The 25810-nt window shown below is 43.9% G+C and overlaps 1 protein-coding gene across 1 annotated transcript in view; it reads left to right on the top strand.

Annotated features, from left to right (window-relative positions):
* Nucleotides 1–25285, top strand: part of LOC119652263 (neuronal acetylcholine receptor subunit alpha-7-like) — a 222585-nt gene extending 197300 nt beyond the window's left edge. The window contains exons 8-13 of the mRNA XM_038056244.1: nucleotides 2841–2927; nucleotides 3355–3464; nucleotides 17210–17361; nucleotides 17546–17665; nucleotides 24480–24618; nucleotides 25101–25285. Of these exons, the coding sequence (XP_037912172.1) occupies nucleotides 2841–2927; nucleotides 3355–3464; nucleotides 17210–17361; nucleotides 17546–17665; nucleotides 24480–24618; nucleotides 25101–25253 (761 nt within the window). The 3' untranslated portion in view covers nucleotides 25254–25285. The remainder of the gene's footprint in view (nucleotides 1–2840; nucleotides 2928–3354; nucleotides 3465–17209; nucleotides 17362–17545; nucleotides 17666–24479; nucleotides 24619–25100) is intronic.
* Nucleotides 25286–25810: the final 525 nt, after the last annotated feature.

The raw sequence follows: 25810 nt of genomic DNA, 5'->3' as shown, positions 1-25810 counted from the left end.
CGCACAGTGACACAGCAAACCTAATATGGGGGTGTTAATGTCTGCCAAAACGATTCGCTACAAAAACGTTCGGCGCAGTCCGATACTCACGTCCACCTGCCTGTAGCCGTAAGCGCAGATGGGAGAGGAGTTCGCGAAGCCAGTCACTAGTTCTGGAGAATCAACGTGTTTGGACGGGATACGGGGAGAACCGATACCTCCGCGCCCGTGTCGACCAGGAAACAACGCCTGCTCAGAGGGTCCAATATTGTAAGGCGGCGTGATACTGTGCTTCGGGTAACCGTCGCCGAGACACCCAGCGAGCCTAGTTTTTTCTTTCATTAAAAGTGCATCCGGTGGTACATTTAGTCTCTTGAGCTCCGAATTTACAGTGGTACCAGCAAACCTTCGAGATCGATGAGAGTCACGGCGTATGACTACGCCCCTTTCGGAAAGCAAAGCTCGACCCTGACTGCGATCGAAATCTACCTCCCGAATGTAAAGTACCTTCCGTCGCCGTAAGCGTCGAAACTACATTCGAGTCGTTACCATTTTGTTTAGGTCTTCCACCTCCCGACGTGTGTTTCTAGAGACGCGGCGCGGCGCGGGCGTGCATATACCTCGTGATCTTTATCGCCCGTGACAAACAACACCTCCAGCGATCCTTCCACGTTTTTTAAGGTTTTGGGTAACCATAAAAAGGGACACACACGACATTAAAATCGGTTCAATATCCGTCTGTTCGTCTGTCTGTCTTTTCTTTTTGTTTTTTTTTGGCTGGGGGAAATCCATCATGGAATTTAGGACACACATACCGGACTCTTACCGACTAATCCCCCCCCCCCGCGCCTACCTCTTTGCGTGTCGTTAATACAATAGCTTCCCTTCTATGACTGTGTTGCGCTTCTGCTGCTTTTGGCTGCTGGTGGATCCGTTTCACCGTTTTAGCTACCGCGTCCCACGCTGTATTTGATTGCACCATGCACCTTATCAGATTTTCTACCGTTAAACGGATATTTAGCTTTGTTTCTGCCATTCTCCGCCTGGTTCCATACTGTTTGCCATGCAGCCAATGACCGCATACACTCATTTTGCTTGTTTAGGCTCGCTTTCTGATTTTCGTACAGACGGTTTGCCTCATCGGTTAGAATATCTACCAAGATCATCCCCGCAATCACGCATACCACCTTATAAGATGTTGTCCACTAGGCGCAACATGTTCGGAGAGCGCTTAATCGATATGCAGCTTGAAGCTGTCTGCGATTTTTTTGGATTTTTATCGCCGACGCCCACACTGGTGTCTCGTAAAAAAGTACAGAGCTGACAACTCGCGATATGAGTAATCGTCGACTGTGTTTCGGTCTGCCTATATTGGGAAGCATTCTTGCCTGTGTTGAGCTGATAGTCGCCACGTTCTCCCCAGTAAGCTTTAAGTGGGGTTTAAAACAGCATGGAGTCGAATGTTACTCCCAGGTATTTCAGCGATGGCTGGGAGCTAACAATATGCGCCCCGATGCAAATCTCAACATTTTTCTGTCTGTCTGTCAGTCTATCACACTCAATTTACTTAGAAACGGCTGAATCGATTGTTACGAAAACACGTGGTCTGTGTGTCCCTTTACATGCAGCGAGTGGCGCCATTTTATGTCAAATTTTAAAGGGGGCTCCCTATACATGCGAAAGGACGGTGTACATTTTTTCATTGATCATGGTCATGTGGGGTATCAAATGAAATCAATTAGCACCTTTCAAAACTGATATCGGGTGAAACCTAGGGGAGGCAGGGCACAAATTGTGTGCCCCAAAATTTGAAACAAGTCTCGTTCTCAGAACCTACCCAACCGAAAAATCTGAAAAAAGTCACAGTGATGCAACTATATGAAATTTAGACCTCAAAATACATCCCATTCCGATATATGCACAAATAATGCTAATAATAGTATAGTCCTCCTTAAGTTCATCCCAGGAGCACAAAATTGACTGACGATAATATAGGACATAATCCTGAAAAGTTTGAAGGCAATTCGACTATTATTAGCAAAATTATAGGAGGTCAAAGGTTCGCATTTCAGGTAAATTTATGGCACCAAGACATGTCATCACATCATTATCATATAAAGTGAACTTATATAAACGGCGGGGTCGTGAGAACGTTTTAGTTTTTTTTTTTGACTTTTTTTAGTTATTTTCATTTCAGTGTCAATTACTCCAGGTAGGCATGTCCATATACATATATGTATGGTATATGCTAATAAAGTTTGCGGTAGTTGTCAATATAATCTTGGAGTTTGGCAAAATGTGGCGGAATATTTTGTTTTCTTGGCTATGTACGAATGGAAAATCGTGCAGAGCGAGTTTCTCACATAAGATGAACACAAAACCTTTATATCCGAAGCGCCCGGCTTCCGGTATTCCGACTTGTTTCGATCTTACGGTCATGATATTTGTTCTTGGATTTGGTTTGTGAAAGACCGTGCCCTAATCGTTTAATTTAGTCGATAAGTAAAAAAATATATGAAAGTATATATTTTTCGAATAAGAAAAGACTTAGAGTGTGATTAGGTCAGCTATTCTGGCTACTAGATAAGTTCTCTCCTAGTTTTAACACAAACAACTGGAAAGTAAACATCAGAACTCCGTGAGTTTTTAAGTCATTACTGATCCCACGTTGGGCGCTATTTATGGAAACTATTTGGATGGCTTTTTTGCTTGGTAAAGGGTTATGAAATCATTACAGCTTGCGATAGCGCTAAATATAGTCCTATTATATTCGTAACTAGCCTGTCTGGCTTTCGTCACTATTATCAAAAATTACATGCATTCGTCAAACTAAATATCTAACACTTTATGATTACTTCCAGGTGTGACAATACTTCTCTCGTTGACTGTCTTCCTTAATATGGTGGCAGAGACGATGCCCGCAACGTCTGATGCTGTTCCACTTTTAGGTAAGCCTTTACTACTTTCATATCTTCTAATTAAGTCGCTGCGAAAATCCATTACCAAATTTGCCTACTCGCTCTGTGTAAACGTACTATAAAGTTGCATAAATTTTAAACGCGAAAAAGTACGCTCTGCCCACTACGTGAATGAAAGGATGAACTTTTGCACTTCAGCCACTACAAATGCAGAGAACATAAAAGAATAAAGCGGAAATGTCAGGCATGCAGGATTGCAATGTACGAAAATCTGGTAGTCCCTTACCACCATGATTTATGCAAAAGTCAAGGGATTGTTGCACATCTGCAATAGCCATTGCATGAATTCGCTCCCTCATAAAGCGTACAATAGCGTAGGGGTCGAAACAGCTTCGCGAATAAACAATATCCATTACCGTAATTTTCGTAATCGTAAAATTTGTATTCATTTTTTCAGGTACATATTTCAATTGCATAATGTTTATGGTAGCCTCATCCGTTGTGTCAACGATATTAATATTAAATTATCATCATCGAAATGCCAATACTCATGAGATGTCCGAATGGGTAAGTATTCCCAATATGCATTTATACATATACGACTACGCAAATATGATGAATTCACTCCCGTCCATTCGAGTAAACCACCCTCCTGGCCGCGACTCCTCTCATGGCCGCGGTATTTCGCCAGCTACTTTCCCAATTTCCGCAGTGCTCTCCCATCGACCCATATTTCATTCGATAAAATTTTCACTGCATCAAACTTATCTCTTAAAATCAATATATAAATATGCACGCCCGGACAGATACTCGTACGATGCATGTAGGGATGCTCGTATGTAGCCAAAAACCTATAAAAGATACATCCAACGTGAATAAAATAGATACTCATATCGGGATTAAGTCATGACGTCATACAGGAATAAAATTGTACGATCCATCCTATCATGGAAAAGTTGTTTTATACCAAAGGAACAAATAAATTAATAAATAGCAAGATGAAGACATACAAAATTGATATAAAATTTCCATCAACTTTTCCAACGGTGAAAGAGAAACTGTGCCAGTTTGCAGATATGCTGCGGGGACTGGACTATGGGATAAAGGGTTGTGGTAGCTAATTAGGGGCGAATTCATGAGTGTACGGAGAAGTTTGTAAAGGAAATTGGAAAAAATCCAAAAATTTCATATCCGTTTGGTGCAGAGAATTTTTCGTCCTCGCATTCACTTAATATGGAAAAAGATACACTATGGATCCATTGATGATGGGGACTTCGTACGTATCTGCGCTTATGGAGAAATGATTAATAAACGATTTCACATGTAAATAGTTAAATCTTCTTCTTTTTCTTCAGCCTTTGTCCCGTTCACAAGCGGGGCCGGCTCGTCGTGATCGGTTTCGCCATTTGGCTGATCTGGGTGCAACCTTGAGGCTTTTAAATCCCCATCCAGCATATCAAGCCACCGCCGTTTCGGCCTGCCTTTTGGTCGTTTACCATCGACTTCAATGTTCAGACCAATCTTGGCAAGTGAATTCTCGTTAGCACGAATTACGTGACCATACCATCGAGGACGCCTCTCTCGGCCACTAGGCCATTCCCCCATCATACTGCAGGCGAAGCAGCGTCGAGGAGCTCCCTCCTTCGTCGGAAGGCAGCACGCGTGAACTCATTCGCGCATTTAAGTGTCCCACTGCCAACAAGGCACTGGCTAACATCGAAGATACCGTTCAATACGTGAACGTCCATGTCGCTCAGATTGCGGATATCACGGTACGCTGGGCAGACACAGAGAACATGTAACCAGTCCTCCAAGTCAGCCCCACATAAAACACAGCCCTGACTGGAGGCAAGGTTGCGCTTGAAGAGAAACTCATTCAAGCTACCATGCCCCGTCAGTAGGAAGCATATCTTGAGACCGAAATCCACGACGGAACTTCCTATGGCAGACACGTTTCTAACGTACTCATACGTGACCCGACCTTTCCCACATTCATCCCATCTGAGCTGCACTTAGATGTAACACTTTCATTTAACAGCCTTTTGACCGCAAGCGGTCCTAATCTCACCACTTGTACATCACTAGCTAAATCGGTTTGCAGCAAAGGTACGCCCCTCCTGATCCTGTAGGCCGTGGCACGCCGGGCTACCTCCATATCAAGAGAAGGAACACCCAACACACAGGAAGAGCAGCTGCCTGCCCTGCACCGTCAGTGCCAAATCACACAACATAGGGGACCCATACGTAGAACATGCAAAAAAGAGTCCCACATAAATGGAACTAGCAGCTCCCCTCCCCATTCCGCGATCGTAACTCACAAGTAGATCACTTTCTGCCGGTTTTTTAAAGAAACTCCGTTCAACTTGACGTAAGGCGGACGACGTAGGATGCCTTTTAGCATCATCGCAATGGTTTTTTCCGTTGAGATCGCGACACCGACTTTAAGGGACTACGCGTTAATGATGCGCATGCATTCGGTAGCCTGCTGCTCGAGCTCAAGGCGAGTGATCCCCTCAACAAGAATGAGCAGATCATCCGCGTATGCAACACAATCAACGACGGAAGAAAGCTCACCCAACAGTTCGTCGATCATCAGATTCCCTATAAATGGACCCGCGATAGATCCCTGTGGGCTGCCAAGCTCCACATTCACCCACACACGCTCATTGACACCTTGGACGAATACCTTCCTACCATGGAAATAGCTCTTCCACAGAGCTAATTCCTCGCAGTCACACTGACGAATTTTAGACAACACAGACGACCAACTTAGGTAAGCAAATGCGCCTTTGAAATCAACCAAGATTCCAAGGACATGCTTGGGAGGACAACGGGCAACAAAGTTCTTCACATGCATCAAGACGTCGTCGGTGGATCTACCAGTACGGAAGCCATACTGCCTGTCAGACGTCAGATGGGATGTTTTCACCCCCAGTCGCCGGACTATAATCCTCTCCAGGACCTTGCCAAGTTCCGGGAGAAGAGATATCGCCCTGTACGACCGAGGACTACTCTTATCCTTCTCTGGCGACTTCAGGAGCACAACCACCCTGGCAGTGTTCCAGAATGCAGGGAAATCTTTTTCTTCTTTTTCTTCAGCCTTTGTCCCGTTCACAAGCGGGGTCGACTCGTCGTGATCGGCTTCACCATTTGGCTCTATCGAATGCCTGATCTGGGTACAATTTCGAGGCTTTCAAATTCCCATCTAGCCTATCAAACCACCGTTGTTTAGGTCTGCCTTTTGGTCGTTTACCATCGACTTCGATGTTCAGACCAATCTTGACAAGGAAATCTCGTTTGCACGAATTGCGTGACCATACCATCGAAGACGCCTCTCTCGCAACTTTCCCACGATCGGTGCAACCCCATAACGATCGCGGACATCCTCATTTCGGATGTGATCTATACGTGTGACGCCACTAGTCCAACGTAGCATCTTCGTCTCCATTACCGCAAGACGCCGTCTTTTTCAAAACGATTTCATTCGTTTTATTGCCTCCTCGACTTCAGTTGCCCTGACAGTGAGTCCTTGTGTGTTTTATGTGGAGACTTAATTCCACGGTCCTCTACGGACACGGATTGATTTTCTGACCACAATCAGAGCCCCGCTGAGACAAGCAACAACGGTACCAGTCTATACCAAGTGCATGGCTTAGCATTCATACTGGAGGATGCAAGACATACCTAAATCTATACCGAACTAAGGAGTACGGCACCCGTGTTGAAACGCAACACCATGCCGAGGCCCGAAAGTCTCTTCTCGCTTGAGCATAACCACAACCTCCATGAAACTCCCACTAGGAGGCTTTCCGCAAATAACCGACCTGTACTCACATACAACGGGAGTTCACCCGAAGTATGAGAGTCCAGGGGTTATCCCAGTTCCCAAGATACCAATATACCCTTGGTAAGGTTTTGTGACCAAATTGCCACTCCAGATGAGTCCCCGTGCAGACTCGGGTCTGATCGCTCTAGTTAGGCCTTTGGAGCATTCTTCTACTGCATCACGGCCGGCAATCCAAAGTGAGGACAGCGTCTCCCACTGCCACCACTATGGAGGTTCTTCTCGGCCACTTGGTTTTGGTTTGACCGACAGGGTTGCCGTCCCATCTTCCTCCCCGCCACCTCTGAGCACCAGTTGCCCTGACAGGTGGAACTGCTCCTAATGTCGGCAACGATTGTGGAAGTGGAGGATGAGCAAATTGTTCAGTTGAAATCTGCTCGAAGTATTCCCGCCATCTATCCTTTGCGGCTCGACGGTTGGTAAGCAAAATACCGTTCTTAACATTAACGCAACAGAAGTGTTCGATATCCTGTGTATGTTCGTTACGGCTTTTAGCAAGTCGATACAGATCTCTCTCGCCATCCCGAGTGTCCAGTTTATCGTAAAGATTTTTGTAATGGTTCGCTCGGGTGACAGCGACCGCTTTCTTTGCTTCCCGGTTGGCATTCTTATAAATTTGACAATTAGCAGGCGTTTTATCGTCGAGAAATTTATGGTAGAGGCGTTTCTTTTCACGGACCTTCATTTCAGTATCATCATTCCAAAGCCAAGTATCTCGGTTGATGTACCGCTTTTCCGGCTTGGTGAGTCCAAGGGTTGCAGAGGTCGCTTTGTGGATCGTGTCTTTCATTTGGTTCCACGATTCTTCCACATTCGTAATAGTCGGTAATCGTGTGAGTGAGATCATTTCTTCTTTGTTCTCACGAACAGCCACCATAAAGAGAAGTCATGAGAGCATTAATGTATCTTTTAGTCGCGACTCACCCTGAATTAACGCATGCACCTTTTTGGGACGAGATGCTAGCAAGCTTTGAAGCATGTTTTACCTTGTCTTTAAGGTACACTGCGCTTAGTCATCAGTCTTAGCATTGGAGGGGTAATCTGACAGGTATTGATGACAGAAGAGCATACACAGGATATGTTTCCACGACGAGTGGAAGCCCTATTTCTTGAGAATGAAGGAAACAGCACTTTCGTCTACAGAGTCAGAAAAGAAGGCTCTAAGCGATGCTTCCAAGGGAGCAATTCCTATATCCTCGGGGGTCGTCAGCGATCCTTAATTGGGTCGCCTACGATATGGGGGGCGGCATCCCCAAGGCGCCTGAGCAAGTAGTTCTCTCTCTAGCTGGCATAATACATGTGCCCTGTTTAGTAGCCTCGAGAAAGTTTCTCGATAAAAACCGAACTGCGAATGACCGAGACACACTAAGAGTCCCCGTGCGTGTGCCAGGAACCAGCCCCTTCGGGACCCTGGTCGGGTAATGTGCATTGTGCGAGCGCTGATCGGTCCGTGAGTTCCGGGATCAGCTAGACGTAAATCGAGCCTCAGGGAACTGGGATAGGGGCTTTATCCCCGAGGGTATACCCGTTCCCGACTACTGCGGCCCGCTCCCTTGTACACTATGAGTTGGTGAAAATTTAAATGGCGGTTAAAGAAAATATAAATGAGGAAATAGGGAGAATGGTGAATGAGTTGGCTGTGTTTGTACGCAACACTAAAGTACAACGTTCGCCCCAGCGGCCAACGAAAGAAGCAGCGAGGGCTGAAATACCCGACGCGTCATTGAAATGCGCAAACAGAGAAGTAGGCTCACAGAGTGATGCGACACCTGCGACGGAGACGGCAACCCAGACCGCACCATTCAATGCTGTGGTCGCGGAAAGTACTGTGGAAGTGGAAACTACTGAAACTCACCCAATGGTTTCGAATCGAGTGGGAGCCCTGTCGACTATTCTTGCGAAAGCCGAAGAGGAAAGGCAAGAAATGCGCGCCAGTTGTGAAGCGCATGCGGTCTGCGGCATTCCTCCAAAAAAACGTCGCTGTTGGAGTTGCAGGAGCTCTTGGATAGAATTTCGTATTACAGGCGGACATGGAGTGTAACAAAAGATGCACGAAAAATAGAAACAACCTCGCCCTACGCTGAGAATACTGCGAACGCTAAACAGATCGCAGACAGCCCGTTGCAGAGTGAACTGGGAAAAATGAAAGGAGGAACAAGAAGAAGCATCTGAAGGAGATTTCACTCAGGTAAAAGCAAAGAAAGAGGCAAAGAAGGATAAGAGGCAACAACATGGTGGCTTAATTCGCAGGACGGCATTCAATGGCCAATTTTGAGGTGCGATGGTCTCATAGGGAACGACTTTGCAATGAGTGACAGTGAGAGAATGTAGTCGATTTGCGTTTTACTGTTCCCATTATAAAATGTAGGAAGATGAGACAATCGTTTGATGAACCATGAATTCATAAGTACAAAGTCATTGGTGTCCGCAAAATCGATTATACGCTCCCCAACCTCATTGCGCGCTCCGAACCCCTTTCCCCCATGGCACCTGTTACCGTCTGCCTTTTTACCCACATGTCCATTAATATAGTCGTCAGCAGGCACGTGACAAATCTTTTCATCGAGAAGTTGCCAGAAGGCATCTTTCTCGACATCAGGTCGACCTGTCTGTGGTGCGTACGCGGTGAAAAAGTGAATAGTGCGATCAGCTGATATAATGGTGAGCTTCATCAGCCGATCACCAAATCGTTCGACTTCTTTGATGACATCACGGAAACCCTCTGAGATGGCAGTGCCAACACCATTTTGAGTGTGTGAGCTACCAAAATAGAGAAGTTTGTAGCCATTTTTACCGCGTTCGCGTTCAATGGCGCACCTTTCGGCACCAGCCCATCGGGTTTCTTGCAGAGCGCAGATATCAATGCGCCTTTTCCGAAGGGCTCTTGCGAGTTCCTCGGTCTTTCCAGTTAGGGTACCAACATTTATCGTGCAGACACGTATTTGTTTTGTTTGTGTTGTTCGGACTAACTTGCTTCGTCCTGACGCCGTCCATGCGGCAAGAACCCTTGCCCATTTCTCGACAGGGCCGGGGCCCGTCCTGTCACGTCGATTGAGATGGACGCCCTAACACTTTTCCGAGGTTTGTGACTCAATCCGATCATCATGTTTGTACCGACATTAGATGCATTTTCTTGGTCGGCCTGTCGCGGGACCTGTCACCAAGAGAGATCAGGTAGGATTTAGCATAGTGGAATAACTTTATCTCTTTCCCTGATCTCAGCATTTTATTTTTGTTTTACTGAGGATAGTACAGAGTACGTTACCTCAAACCCTCCTCCTTTATCTGGGCTTGGGACCAGCATACCATGTTAATATTATAGCATGGCGGAGTTCATGTAAATAGTTAAATAATAATTGGAATATCTCCTGACATATTTAATACTCCTCAGATGCTTACTCGTACTTCAAAAAATTCGCCATCTGGATTCCATTAGTTTCAATTAGATTCAATAAAAATCTCAGCGAATATAATTCCTCTTTTGATATTTTTTTAGTAATGAATATTGAATGTAGCTTACCCAGTTGGTAATCAATTTTAGACAACTTGAAATATTGTCCTAAATTCTCTCCATACCAAAGTACCGACGACCCCGCAGGTTGCACTTTACCAAGTATCCGGAAAATCACTTTGTTTGCTTGGTCGGGAAACTTTGCATATTGACCCTGTCAGACGTTCAGCTGAAATCAACACTATATCGCACGTTTATATGCTTGTACGAAAATAGTCCTTATCCACATTTCCATATATACTCGTTCACATATGTATATCTGGGATGGAAACAGGATGAGAGCAACTATAAAATACAATTTCCATTAACCTAATTTCTATGGAAATTTGGATGATTTTCGTGTCATTGAATATCCTCTGAATTTCTGATTTCGTCCGATTGATATGGTTCCTCTTTCTCTCTCTCTCTGAGTTGGATTTATCGCTTTTTAATGATACATGAATTTCAGAAAATGCAATTAGCGAAGATAGGAAATATGATATTCGATTTTTTTCGTAATTTTTCCTGAATTCGAAGTCAAAGATATTTTATGGATGAGTGAAAAAATACGGAAAATAATACCGAAATCACATATGCAATTGGATATCCTAATTTGCCGAAGAGCTCGCCTTTTCTTATATTTTTAATATCTCAAATTATTTCTACATATCGGTTTCATCGTCTCAGACGCATATACAACCACTAATTAACTACAAAAATATGATAGCCATCCTAAAGAATACAAGATATTGTGGGTATTTTATTGAGAAGAAGCGCTGATCCGATAAGATGAATGCGTTTATGCGAAGAGTGTTGGGATCTGGAAACCGTACGCCATCGGACCACCAACTAAACACCTCCCTGTCATCAAAGAACTTGCCTGAAACCGTTTGACACATTGCTTCGAGCCAACCCGCTCTCCCGGGCTTGGGAGCCTTCAAGTCAGGGGTTTCCTTTCACCTGCGGGAATGGAGGAGAGAAAAGGAGTTGTTAGTTCAGGGAACCCCTCACCATCAATCTTCTCCGCAATAGGAAGAGCCCGAACATAATGCGCTCTTCTACGTCCCTCTCACTACATTGTCCTGAGAGAGTTCCCCTGCGTCTGCATAAAACTACTGACGAAAGCCGTCCCACTTTTTACAAGAGAAAGAAATGTGCCGCGCCACTCCATTGCAGAACACACACTCAGGAGATCGCACCTTCCTAATCCTGTTGCTGTTTTGATTAGCTCGAAGAAGCTTATCTTCGAGTCGAGCATTAAACAAAGGTATTTAACCGCTGGATTTGACTCTTCTCGTCAAAATGACTACTTTTCCAGCGCAAGGCGGAAACAATGAGCAATCATCCATCCGCTTACCAGTCGCATCAATATGCCAAGTCTGCTTTGCGCCTCTACAACAGTCCGTCCGGCAATAAGTACCGCAACATCGTCTGCATAACCGACCAGGGGCGACTCTTCGAGCATATGGAGTGTTAGCAGACTACCATAAGAAGCATTCCAGAGGTCTGGCCATAGGATTGATCCCTGTGCTACTCTCGACGTGATTTCCATCCTTCTCTGGCCCTCTGACGTTCCATAGAGCAGGGAGCGGTCTTTCAAATAATCCCTCAATATCTGAAACAGATAGTTAGGCACGTGGAATGAGTTTTCTAATCTGCCTAGCGTATCTGTCCATCTAACGAAATTCAAGGCATTTCTATCATCAACGGTTATATGGAGCACTATCCGTCGGGATCGGCGGCTGTGTGCCTCGGCTAGATGAATTGCATGCACCACCTCCATAACAGCGTCCACTGCGAATCTCCCTGTTCTGAACCCGAACTGTCTTGGGGATAAGTTCGCGGCAGTGCGAATCGCTTTCGAGCACTTTCACGGCCCTGTCAAGCATACACAGCGGTCGGTATGCAGACTCCAGCTCCGCTTTTAACACGAGTCTCACCACCTTCCAGCGACAGTTACGCCTCAATGGTTTTACGTGGGTACTCTCCGGTCCACGGTCTTCTTGAGGCACGGATTGATTTTGTGACCACAATCAGAGCCCTGCTGCGACAAGCTACAACGATACCTCGTCCAAGTGCATGGCTCAGCATTCATACTGGTAGATGGAAGACTTACCTAAATCTCTACCGAACTAAGAGGTACGGCTCCCGTGTTGAAATGCAACACCACGTCGTGACCAGAAGTTCTCTGTTAGCTTGTACATAACCAATAACCCCTTTGAAGGTCCCACTAGGGGGCCAACCGCAACAACCGAGCTCAACGGACATACAAGAGGAATTCTCCTGAAGTATGTGAATTCATGAGCTAGCCCGGTTCCCATGGTATCAGTATACCCCTGGTAAGGTTTCGTGACCTATTGCCACTTCAGATGAGTCCCCGTGCAGACTCGGGTCTGATCGCCTTAATTAGGTCTCCGAGCATTCGCTTACTGCACCAAGACCAGCAAACCAATATGATACAGTGTTTCTCGGTGCCACTCGGTTTCGGTTCGGCCGACAGGGTTGCCGCCTCGTCTTCCTCACCGCCATCTCTGAGCACCACCTTCCAGCGACAAGAAAGAATGCCCTACTTCAAGCGAACGTTAAATGCCCCGAGCAGCAAGCCTGGCCGTTGGCGGAACATCACTTTGTAAACTTCCGCCGATATACCATCAGGACCTTTTCATGGTGAGAACCGCTTCTTCGAGCTCCCTTATTGTGGAAAACTGGTAATCTTCCATACTTTCTGCGTCTGGGGAATAATTCCCGTACAATGCGGTCCATGTGGTCGGTGCTTAGTATGCAGGGCTTCTGCAGACCCCCGATTTTCCTGGTGGCCAAGTCCCCGCAGGTCTTCATTTACCTCGTTGACCAGGTTTCTTTCAGCCGCGAGCTTTGCTTTTGTTTATGGCGCTGCAAAGTTTCTTTTTGCTGATATTGTCACGGTTGGGGCCCCTTCAAGGCTTGGTAGCCTCACCCGCCGTCAGATTTATGTTATCAGATTCATCACTGAGTTTACCATAGTAGTGCAACGCTACCATCCCCCGAAGTGCCCTCCAGCGCGACTCTGCCTGTTCACTTCGAACGCGATGTATTGATGAACACTTCCACGACCCGGCCACCGATGCTGCCAGAGATTCCGACAAAAAAGTGATGTCAGGAATGCTTCCCTTACAGCCTGGGCGCCGAAACGTTGACGTTATCCCTAAACATCAAATTCAGACAAACCCATTCCCTCGATCTTCGGCAAGAAAAGGAAGTCGAACGTCGTCCCGAACCCACCAGCGGTACCCATTAAATCGAGATACCATGAAGCCAGGTCCCTGTTCCGGTATTGCTCGCTGACTAGTACTGAATCAGCCATCACATCCCCTGCGAACTGCGCCAGCAACTCGTAAGCGGTTGCACTCCCCTGCATGTTAATTTATAGGATGCGGATTACACTATTGGATTGTGCACCATCCCGAGCCTGTTGTGTGTGCGACGCTCTCACCAGTAGCCCCACGAACTCTGCAGGAAACGCAAGTTTCGCTTTTATTGCAGGCATGTGAGGCATTCTGTCCTCCTCTGTCTCCATTGCAGGTTACTGACGTGCATCCATAGTCCAGATACTGTTGACTGGGATTATTCGCATTCGTATTCTGCATGCTACCCATCCAATTTTGATTTTCCCGCTTCTAAGGAGTTTCCTTGTATATTACTTGAGGACTTCCACCATAATGAGTTTTTAACCTCGTGATTTACAGAGGTGATACCTACCCAGGCATTGAATACCTTTGGACTTTCACGCTCTATGGCCCCCTTCACTTGGACGTTTTATGTGAGGCAGTCAAGATTTCGGGTTTCTAGAGAGCGCATAGGCTCTAGACTAGAAACAAGAGCCGTCTCCTACAGTAACGCCTTTACCGCTTCGCAGAACGTTCTCTTGCTAATCGTTTTCGGGCCTAGTTCGAGGAGGACTCCGTCATTCTTTCTTTTCCGTATGGAAGGCACTTCTGGTCCGTTCTCTTCGGGCTTCATCCAATAGCGGATTTCACTAAGAACTTCTGCAAACGTCTTGCGTTCCGTCGGAAGTGAGCAAACGGTCTAGTCCCTGTTCGTTTCCTCGTCTTTTCCGTTTTTGACTTTTGATTTGTAGCCTCCTTGCCTTTGCATGGATGAGTCTCTGACAGCGCAGCCAGTTGTTTCCTTTGACCCTTTTTCGCCTTATTTTTTGGGCCCTATAAACTACTTTGATAAAGTCTCCTTCAGGTAGGTCATCCTCTTTCCGCTATTTCACCAGTTCGCTTTGAAGTGGGTTATTTTCTATCCGTTTGTCCACAAATACCGTGAATTTACTTACTATACTTTTGTCTTGTGGTTTTCCAGATTCAAATTCCCTACATCCACCTTATGCTTATCAGCGGAGGTGCCTAAGTAATACCTCCTGCATCTGCTATTATATTCCTTCGTGCTCCTTTAATAATATTTCTGTTGAGGTCGATGATGTTAAAAAATTAGGCTATGACGGCTTTAGAAAGTTTCGGTGCTAAGCCCTAAACGAGGGGTCCGTGGTCCAAAAAAGAGGGAGTAAGTTGCTCCCCATTTGGTCTGGTCCAGTATTAAGTTGATGCTCACTTAGCGCCCCACAATTCTCAAAAACAAAAATATTTTCAGTCGATGATGTTGTTTATTGCGTGGACTTTGTCACTCTGAACCCGTACTTATATTCTCATAGGCCTTCTGTACCCTCCACATCTGCATGTTCCAATAACTTTCCTACGGTGTGCAGTAAATAGTACAGTAGCCCATATAATGACGAAACTAAGTGCGCCCTAAGTGCTGAAATAAGATTAGCCGGCACAACCAAGTCGATGGAAAAATGGTCAAATGTATGTAACTTTCATAACTTTACTTCAAACTCTCTCCAAATCTGGCGCTTTGTTATTTCTGATTCGCTGGTATACTCACGGAATTTGCTATGTAGTTACCAAGGGAAACTCTCCCACTAATATGACCCCGAGCCTTAGTACAACACTCTTTATTTGTCGCAGAAACAAAGTACTCATTACTCAATACCACAAAGCTCATTTGCGACTACCATTTTCACTTGAGTTCAGCAGCTACCCTATAAGCTCTGCTCTAGGAATCGATGCTCGCCTATTCACCTAATTGCTTGTAGCGGCTTTCTTGTTCTTGCCTTCAACGAGTAGATTTCTACAACATTTTCCTCTGTAAGCGCAGGTGTTTACTTATACCACGCAAGTTGGTAGTATTTTTTTCTTTATGGAGCTAGTATTCCAGAACGGTACACGGAAGGGACCGCTTATCGCATGCTTTCGCCTGTACCAAGGACGGTGCCCTCGGTAGAGGAACTTACTCATCTCCAAAAGCTACCAGTGCTGAGATTCCGAGACCCTTCACCGTAAGTTATTTTCTTTTGGTACTTGTTGGTTATGGATCAAAGGTGTTTCTCCCACGTTCACTTGGTTTGGTGGAAACGGCTTTCCATGTACATCGTACCACGATTTCTGCGCTCATCATCATATCTGTACTCTGGGAACACGTTTAATGTGAGACTTGGCAACTTCGCACAGGAAGTCTCCCATCCAAGCCGAACCTATAGAGGTGCTGCCTATACCCACCATGCCCACTTAAGAACTGAGCCAAATCATAACTCGTCCCGCCGTAGATTCGTATAGTCCCCATCCCCCCATATGTTTAGGATACGTCTGTGTGTCTATTGACTGTTATTCTCCCAGTCCATACTTTTGACATGCAAAGACTTCATTTGCTCAGCTCATATCCCTAGGCTCGCTTCCTGGTTCTCATATAAGCGGTTAGCCTCTTCGGCTAAAATATCCAAAAAATTCCCGCTATTACACATGTTTCCTCATAAGATGTTGTCCGGCAAGCAGCGCATGTTTCGCTGATGCCAACACTAGTGCCGCGTAGAAAAGAAATGAGCTAACAGCTCGCGATAAAGCTAATCGCCGGCTGTGTTTCGGGCCGCCTTTATTTGGAAGCACCCTTGCTAATATTGACCTAATGTTCGCTGCTTTCCGCTGAATAAGCTTTCAGTGATGACTAAGAGCGACCCATATGCACACCATTGCAAACCTGAACAATTATCTGGGTCGGTCTCTTTGTGGAAAGTACCAACTCAGCTTTGTGTTCCGCGTCCTTCAGCCCGAAGTCTTAAAGCCAAGAATTGATCGTCCAGACACTCCCGTTCGCATAGACCTCTACTTCTTCGGGGTCATTGCATTCAGTTCATATGACTTTGTCTCAAGATCTGATCTCAGCACATATATGAGAAAAAAAGTTGACTGACGGTTTCGTTCAGGGCAGAGGCAACTCATCAGACGCTGCCTCACCTCTGCCCTGGGAGCAGCGTGACCTAAAGTAACGTACACGTCATGAGTAAGAATTATATTGAACTGAAATTCGTCGTACGTTCAGACCTAAACCAGGGCGAAGTGAATTTCTTGTTGAGGATGCTGGGAGTCCTGAGTCCGCACCTACTTGATGACGGACTGGGCCACTTGGGAAGCAACTTACTTCCATGGTGCGATCCCTCATCAAGTAGGTGCGGACTCAGGACTCCCAGCAACCTCAATAAAATATATAGATATGAGAGGATGATGTTCGTCACAGTGCTAATGGTTGATAATCAACAAAACGTTGACGGAGGGTAGAGCTATGTAGACGAGACGTTGTTTTTAGGTTGCTTTTGATATCTATACCCAGAAGTGGGCTTCTGAATTTCAGAATCATAAAAAATACGTTCCAAAATTCAAGGCACGGATGGTTCATTACTACCATTATTTAGATGGGAGAGTCAATAGTGCAGATTTTATTCCGATAACCATGTTGCTATCCACTCCAAACCATTCTGTGTCAACAAAAAAGCAATTTCAACAAATTAATATTTAAAATAATGAACTGTCCCTTGCACTTTCATTCAATTATCTGATTTTTATATAAAATATCTTTTTTTCAATTTAACTCCATTCACAGATACGTGTAGTGTTTTTGTATTGGTTGCCGTGCATACTGCGTATGAGTAGACCGGGCAGGACATTTAGCTTACAATTTCCACCGACACCGTGTTCGGATACATCATCGGAACGTAAACATCAGATTATATCAGATGTTGAATTGAAAGAGAGGTACAATTGCAAAAGTCCATAATTGATAATTTATAGAGTAAAACAATGAACTGAAAGATTCATTAGTAAAATCGGCAGGAAGTCGAAATGTCGGGTCCCAAATGGCAATAACCCATAAATATAATATTCAATTTGATATTTCAGATACAATATTTCTAATATTATTGTTGTTGTATATTTGCAGATCCTCAAAGTCACTACTAGCTAATGTTTTAGATATTGACGATGATTTTAGAAATTGCAGACCAATTACCCCAGGAGGAACACTGCCACATAATCCTGCTTTTTATAGGACTCTATATGGGTATGAACGAATGTGTAGAATTATATATATATATATAAATGGATAATTTTAATTTAATTTTACCGTAGCTTTAAAAATTGAAAGTAACTTTTTGAGAGCACAGTGATAATATAGTTTAAACCATACCAGAAAAATAATACCAATAACTTGATATTTATTGGGAAATATGGGTAAACTTCTCCATTATTATGAGTTCGATTTAGTTGGCTTTTAATACTATATTTAAGCAAATTAGATTACACCAGAAACTAAAGACAATCAAGTTAACAAGGTCTAAACTGTTGTGCTTAGACATAGGAATTTTATTGCCTCTATCACCTTAAACAATGTTCATCACTTCATTTGTAGAAGTCTTTCCAACGTTGATTTGAATAATGCTTTAAATAAGTGTTACTGACTCTCCAGTGCAGACAAAATTTTCAATATATCTAACATAACCCATAAAGATTTAAACAATGTGATCTTATACATAGTATAGCCATAAGTTCAGCCAGTCGATACGTATTGCGAGAAATGCTGGGCCGCCGAAACTGGTAACACTGCACACGGAGATTACCTAACCATACCCCACTTCCGTCAGACTTTCACGTTCCGAAGGTCAGTAGCGCGTGAACGACAACATGATGAAGTTCGATAACTAAGAAAAAAGAATCGCGATTATTGCGTTGCACTAACGTGAGAATACGCCGAAAAAGATTCATAGTTTTTTAAAAAAGCTACCGGTAAACAAACGACTCAATTTTAGGACATTAGCTCGATACCGCGAAACAGCTAATCTGATTGACAGGCCGCGGGAGGGGCGTCCGCGCTCTGTACGTCGCCCGAATGTCGTGCATGCTGTGCGTGAGCAGAAACGAATATCGCTGGAAATGGGTGTTCCAACTCATAGCATGAGTCGTATTTTACGAGAAGATCTCGGTCTCGGTGCATACCGGCGGTGCTTTAGCCATATGTTAACGCCAAAACTGAAGCAAATACGGCGAACTCGATATACTGCTCTTCTGTAACGACTTCCCGGTAAAAAATATCGCAAAATTCAATTTTCTGATGAAAAAATTGTTACCATCGAGGAAAAATTATCGAGTATATGCTCACAATTGTTATGAAGCCAAAGCCACGAGTCCAAAGTCCAACATCGTCACCATCCAACTTCTGTCATGGTATGGTGGGGCGTCTCATATCACGGAGTAACTGATATTCATTTCTGCGAGCCCGGCGTCAAAACCAATGCGAGCGTGTACGAAATGATCTTAGGGGATGTAGTCGATCCATTGAGTGCATCTCTATTCGCTGGAGAGCCGTGGTGCTTCCAGCAGGACTCGACCCCGGCTCACAAAGTCAAGATAATTCAGCAGTAGTTAGCAGCGCATTTTCCTGACTTCACAACCGCGGATGAATGGGTTTCAGGCAGCCCAGATTTGAGCCCTGTGGACTACAGCCTTTGGGCTAGGTTAGACGAGACTAGCTGCGTTCGAACTTCCATTGATTTAGAGAGTTTGAACACCAACATCGTGCGTGCAGCTCGAGAAATGCCGCTTCATACCGTGCGTGAAGCGATCGATGCATGGTCTCACAGACTTCGGGCCTATATAGCTGCTAGCGGCGACCATTTTAAATAAATGTTCGTTTGAAAGCTCTATGTTGCCCTTTTCTATTGGTGTACTTTTCGATTGATTTGGTTTATTACTTCGTGAGAAATAAAGATTTGTTTGACTGACAGAACTTATGACTATACTATGTATAAAGGTGAATCAATATCACATCTTCTAGGTATAATTCAAGTTCTCGTACACTCATGATTTTTTTATTTATACGTGGCTGTGCGCTCCAGCAAATCTGCACGAAAATCGAAGCTAGGGCAGACGCATACACTTAAAGCCACCTTCAATCTCTCCAGCCAAATTAGGCGTTACTTCCGAAGCAGAGGCGGCTCCTTGTGCTTCTGCCTCTTTCGGCTTGCCCCCTTCAATAGCTCATTCTCTGTTTTTACCATTGCGAAAGCAATTGCTAGCCAGCTCGTCTTCGATATATGTGTTTCCGTGACAATAATTTCTAAGTTTACACAGGTTTCCAGCGTCTGGCTCAGATTCCCTCTCACGATCACGAGTCTCAGATATTACATGCTCTGGCTCCTCTGGTATGTCGCCACAGTCGAGACTATTTGCGGAACCATCCAGTCAAAAGCGGCACCGATATTGTCTGTGGTAACTACCATGTCTGGTGCGAAATTGGGATATATGTTAGTTAGTCTTCCCGCCCCTACTCAGGTGATTCCACTCCACTGACCTTTCGAGAATTCGATCTCTGTCTCATTCGATGTGGCTCTCCAAATAGTACAGATCTTTAGACCCAGCAAACGGTAATCTAAACTCACATGCTTCCGTCTCTGGAAACTTGCAGACGTCTTCGCCTACACGGCGTGTTTAACAGAATGGATCTGATCACTCCACCTAGAGCAATCTCTGACAATATCTTGACAAGTCAATTTTCTTGCAAGTGCCGCAGTGGTTTCGACTACAAGTTGATACGTGTGGTTTAGGTACTGAATAAGTTTAATATCAATCATCATCCTCAGGTATTCGATAACCGATTTAGAAACGAACGCATGCCCACCAGCTTTCATGTTGACAGTGTCGTTACGGAAAATATCATCATCATCAATGGCGCAACAACCGGTATTCGGTCTAGGCCTGCCTTAATAAGGAACTCCAGATATCCCGGTTTTGCGCCGAGGTCCACCAATTCGATATCTCTAAAAGCTCTCTGGCGTCCTGACCTACGCCATCGCACCATCTTAGGAAGGGTCTACCTCGTCTTCTTTTCCTACCATAGATATTGCCCTTATAGACTTTCCGGGCTGGATCATCCTCATCCATACGGGTTAAGTGACCCTCCCACCGTAATCTATTGAGCCGGATTTTATTCGGTCTCGGAGGCTTTTACTTGAATGAGCATGGATCTACTAAGGGTCGAATTTCATCCGTCTGTTCTACTCCTTTAGGCACCTAGAACATGTGATGCCCCATGAGTCAAATTTGGCATTCTAAGCCATTGCGGTTGTTGGACATTTTCGGCCGAAAACTCACTTGCCCATTCCTAAAAATCCCCGTTAACTCTCTCACTCATCTTCTCCTCTATGTTTGGTCAGGGTCAGCCTACTGAGTCTTATCAATTTGTTCAGGATACCGAATTTTCTCATGGCCATATACAGTTTTACCCTGACTATGCTATTATAGGCGGCCTTGAGGTCGATGAAAAGATGGTGTAACTGATGTCCATATTCCAACAGTTTTTCCATCGTTTGCCGCTGAGAAAAAATCCGATCCATGATTTGCCTGAAGTGAAGCCTCTTTGGTATGGAGTAATGATGTTGGGGCTATCCGACCTAGCAACGAAATGGAGAATATCTTATAAATAGTACTCAGCAACGTGATAATTCGATAATTGCTGCACTGCGCTGCGTCTCTGTACTTATCGAGTTTACAGACCTATTGGTTCTCCCAGGGTTTCTTTTTCCGTCTGCGAGGTCGCTTCTCCCCTCGACAGAGTTCGTGATAAGTATCCACGTGCGCTCGCGTTCTTTGAGAATGCAAAATTACTCGATATTCAGCATTCTTTCGTTCCGCTTACACTCATCGTCAAACCAACCGCTCCGACTCTGTTCGCGGCTTCTTCAGGTAAATGTGAAGATCATTTGTTGATGCTTCATCTCCAGGACCTCTGTTGACTGCGGTTATTGCGACACCCATTTCACCCTTATAGGTGTTGTGGAGGGCTATGCAGTGGATGGCTTCAGTGTTAACTCTCACCTGATTGTCAAAGGGGATTCTGGTTGGTATCGTTATTACAGCCCGGAGAACCATGCCAACGAGATAGTGATCCGAGTCTATATTGCCCCCCCCCCTCTATATGTTCTGGCATTCATCAAGGCTGAGAGGTGGCGACGTTCGATCAACACGTGGTCAATTTGGTTGAAAGTGGTCCTGTCTGGAGAGGTCCACGTTTGTTTGTGGACAGCTTTCCGCGCAAACCAGGTACTTCTAACAACCATTTTGTGTGACACTGCTAACTGAATAATCTGCACTCCGTTTTCATCTGCATTTTGATGTAAGCCATAGGATTGAACGTATCGCCTAAATACGGGCTCCGTTCCTACTTAGTTGTTAAAATCCCCAAGTATGATTGACCAAGTATGATGACAGGCTCCAAGGGTTCCATGAAAAAATGCGCAAATCATTATTCTGTTATCGTTGCCGGATTCGCCATTGTATTATCCGTCCAGCCCGAGGCTCCTGTTGTGGAGGTGGAGATAGGGTTTGGTAGTAGAGCTGTTGTTGTTGATTCAGTAGGCGTTTCCCAGGTTTTATGCTCCATTGTGGGTACCAATCCACGTTTCGCCCTGGGACATATACTACCCTTTGACGTGTTGACTAGAAGGCAAAAATTAAAGTTAGGCCAGGAGTAAATAAGATGGCTACTCCTCATGAAGTATATTCTCGGCCTACCAAGTACACCAGCACTTTTAGATCACCTTAGCATCTCCTCTACGAAATTATGAATCCCGAATAATAAAACATAACATAGCTCGGTTCCTCTGGTGTAGGTTTACATTGAGGACCATCGTGAGATCCATCCGATCCAAAGTATGGCAAATACTTCACACAACCGCCGTATCTCGTAAGAAACAATTTCAGTTTTCAGGTACATGGGATGGAGTCAGAGGCCTTTGTTGGAATGATTTCAACGTTGCTACCATCGCCTGAACATTTATTTCCAGCTTGGCTTCTTTCTATAAGACAATGCTCCTCATTCGTTTGGAGATCCAAATGGATCATTTCCAAAATGACACGGACTACCTACCACAATGCTATCCTATTCGCGCCGCATACTCCCAGTACGATTGGCCTAAACCAAACTCATCCTCCTCCGGTTCTTACCAATAATATTGTCCAGTACTCCCCCATAGCTGGGTATAGCAGGATGAACTTCATCACTTCTGCAATAAGTAGCATTGGACTATAATTTGATCTTCCGATATTAAACATTATCCTCGCTAGATACGAACCTCTCGAACGAACCTTCTCGTGCTTAGTCCAAACGCTCCATTGAAAATGAACTCGACACAGTTATTAGGCGATGACGGCTTTACGGTGTCTTACCAGGGCAGGAACAAATCGTCAGGCGCTGCCTCACTTCTGCCCTGGGAGCAGCGTGACCGAAGTAGCTCGCAGATGTTAAGTGCTCCTTCATATAATTCGCAGAACAAAATATTTTCAGCTCTGGCCAAGCTTTGGTCAATAGTATGGGCGGATTTGCGCTAAATATAATTCGTAGTCATGTTGTATTCTCCAAATTATATGAAGGAGCCCTTAACATCTGCAAGCCGTTTCGGTCACGCTGCTCCCAGGGTAGAGGTGAGGCAGTGTCTGACGATTTTCCCCTGCCCCGGTAAGAAACCGTAAAGTCGTCATCACCTAATATTTTTAAAGTTTGGGTGCTAAGCCCTAAAAAGAGGGAGTAAGTTGCTCCCTATTTGGTCCGGTCCGGCATCAAATTGATGCGGACTTAGAACCCCGCAATTCTCAAAAAATATCAACCTAGTTTTTCCCCATGTATCTGTCGATTTTCAAATTACCTCATGATGTTCGCAATATTGTGTTAACTGCGATGCGAAATAAGAACCACATCTCTCTTTTCGTGTCTCCTCTGCTACGTGAGGACGTAGAAGCGGGGCCTCAGTACGGGATATAAAGGGACACCTGCTGTCAAAATGTATCTTTTCGGCACGTCGTATCTCTTGTACAATGAAAGCCTATTTGAGAGGTAATTTTCGATTAACCAAGCTAAGTGGCCAGAGACATCCCGTTTAGCCAAAGTGCCTTTCATCCAACAACACTGGGCCATGTTAAAACTATAGTTAGTACCTAGTCTCACCACTGCACAACACCTAGCGGATATTGCCTCCCGAGTCAGGTCGTCAACGAAATCCATACTGTCGTCCGGTCTATCGGAGCGCAAGATCGAAGAATGGCAGCAGTTTGTTGTATGTCAACCTCTTCACCTATCTTTTTGACATAAAAGATATATAATATAATAATAATCGTTGGCGCAACAATCCATATTGGATCAAGGCCTTGAAGTGTGTTAGAGCACTTCATTCAAGACCGTAACGGTACACCACAGTACACTGTCGGAGGCAATGTGGTCAGCATTGCGCTCGCCCGAGATTATTACCCTGATTTGACTCAGGTACTCATTCACAGCTGAGTCGACTGGTGTCCGACATCCAATCACGATAACAAATTCCTCTGCCCCCAGCGAGGTTTGAACCGCGACCTTCCGCTACGAGAGCCCAGCGCTCTAACCACTTGAGCCATCCGGACACCGGATATATAGGGTGACATAAAAAGGGCACGTCAGACGGTCTTTGAGACTACGGTACCAGAACCAACTTCTGCTTTTCCAATGTGGAATGTAGTGGGTAATGGGGTTCAAATCTCATAAATGTAGAAGAAATGAACACGTGTTTACCGAAACACTATAGATATTCACTGAACTTCAATAAGAAGCCTTTTGGACAAACAAGGAACTTCCAACATTCATTTACAAATAAGAAGATTCTTCACAAAGTCTTCACTCTCAGCTGAGGACATAAATAAAAATGTATAGTTTTTATTTTTTCTTTATTTTTGTCCTTTGCTATTTATACCTATGATGAATATTCAATAATTAAATTAATAAAACAATTCAAGCCAATTTCATGCAAATATCTCTCAATCTCATATAATAATCCATTCTTCATCCAATATTGTAGTCAAGGCGATGACGGTAGCATCGGACCAATTGGTAGTACACGTATGCCTGATGCTGTTACGCAACATACGTGCATGAGATCATCAACTGATTATGAATTAAGTCTAATTTTAAAGGAAATCCGTTTTATAACCGATCAGGTGAGTTCAAATTTTAAATATTTGACATTTTACCTATAATTATGTAGCATAAATTTTTTAAATGTCAATTTCATTTATGATACTTTCTCACTATGTATTCACATTCTCGTGTTTGTTGTTCTTTCTATTAATGTTTCACCATTTTTTGACTACACACATATCTCAACTCAATCTTTTAAATACAATTTTTGATATTTACGTAGAATAGCAAATTTCTTCTAAGATATTTATATTTTCAAATATATTTCACAATCCTTCTATGATCTTCCATATTTCACAATACTCTGTTTATCATCGAGCCATTCTCCTAAGAGGAAATGATACCAAAATAAAGAGAAAATGTAACTTTATAATTTCTTATACAAATGTTAATTTTAGAGTAGATACAACCATGGTAGATGACACACGTTTAAGAATTATATTTTTTTAGTTCTAATGACTTAATCATATTACAAACAAATATGTATTCCCCCATCCACCAGCTCCGGAAAGAAGACGAGGAGAATGATATAGCCAATGATTGGAAATTTGCAGCTATGGTCGTTGACAGACTGTGCCTTATCATATTCACAATGTTCACAATATTAGCTACAATAGCTGTACTATTTTCAGCACCACATATTATTGTCTCGTAGCCATATGAGAGAGGTTATTGTTATTGGTTTTATCATAAAATCAATTTGTTAATTATTAAATTAATATCGAAAATTTTTAAATGATTAAAATGAATAAATAAAATAAATATGAAAAGAAAGCAGAAAAAATAAAGACAACTTGAAAGGACAAAGTCAAACCAAAAAAAAAAAAAAATATATGATCACATACACACAAGATTAACTAAATTTAAACAAACCTTTTCAAATAAACTAGATAATATTAAAGTAATGCGAATAAATTTCTCTCAAACACTACTACACATTGAATAAGAGCGACAATTCCTTTTTGAGGATGAAATACACTAAACACGCATAAACAATAACAAACACGAAATCTAGAAACGAGAATTAAATAAAATTGAATGAAAACAAATTCATGAACAAAAAAAATTATATTTCTGTTGATTTTTTTCATATATAATTTTTATCTATTTCCATTTGAAAGGACTGGAAGACACCTCTCACTTTACTTGAAACTAATTATATACCAACTATGCTGGACGCCCAAAATGAAGAACACTAATGACCTAATTTTC

This window comes from Hermetia illucens, chromosome 3, assembly GCF_905115235.1.
Source record: "Hermetia illucens chromosome 3, iHerIll2.2.curated.20191125, whole genome shotgun sequence".
In the NCBI taxonomy this organism is placed as follows: domain Eukaryota; kingdom Metazoa; phylum Arthropoda; class Insecta; order Diptera; family Stratiomyidae; genus Hermetia; species Hermetia illucens.
The sequence above is the reverse complement of the archived record's forward strand: the minus strand, read 5'-3'. Positions and strand labels throughout refer to the sequence as shown.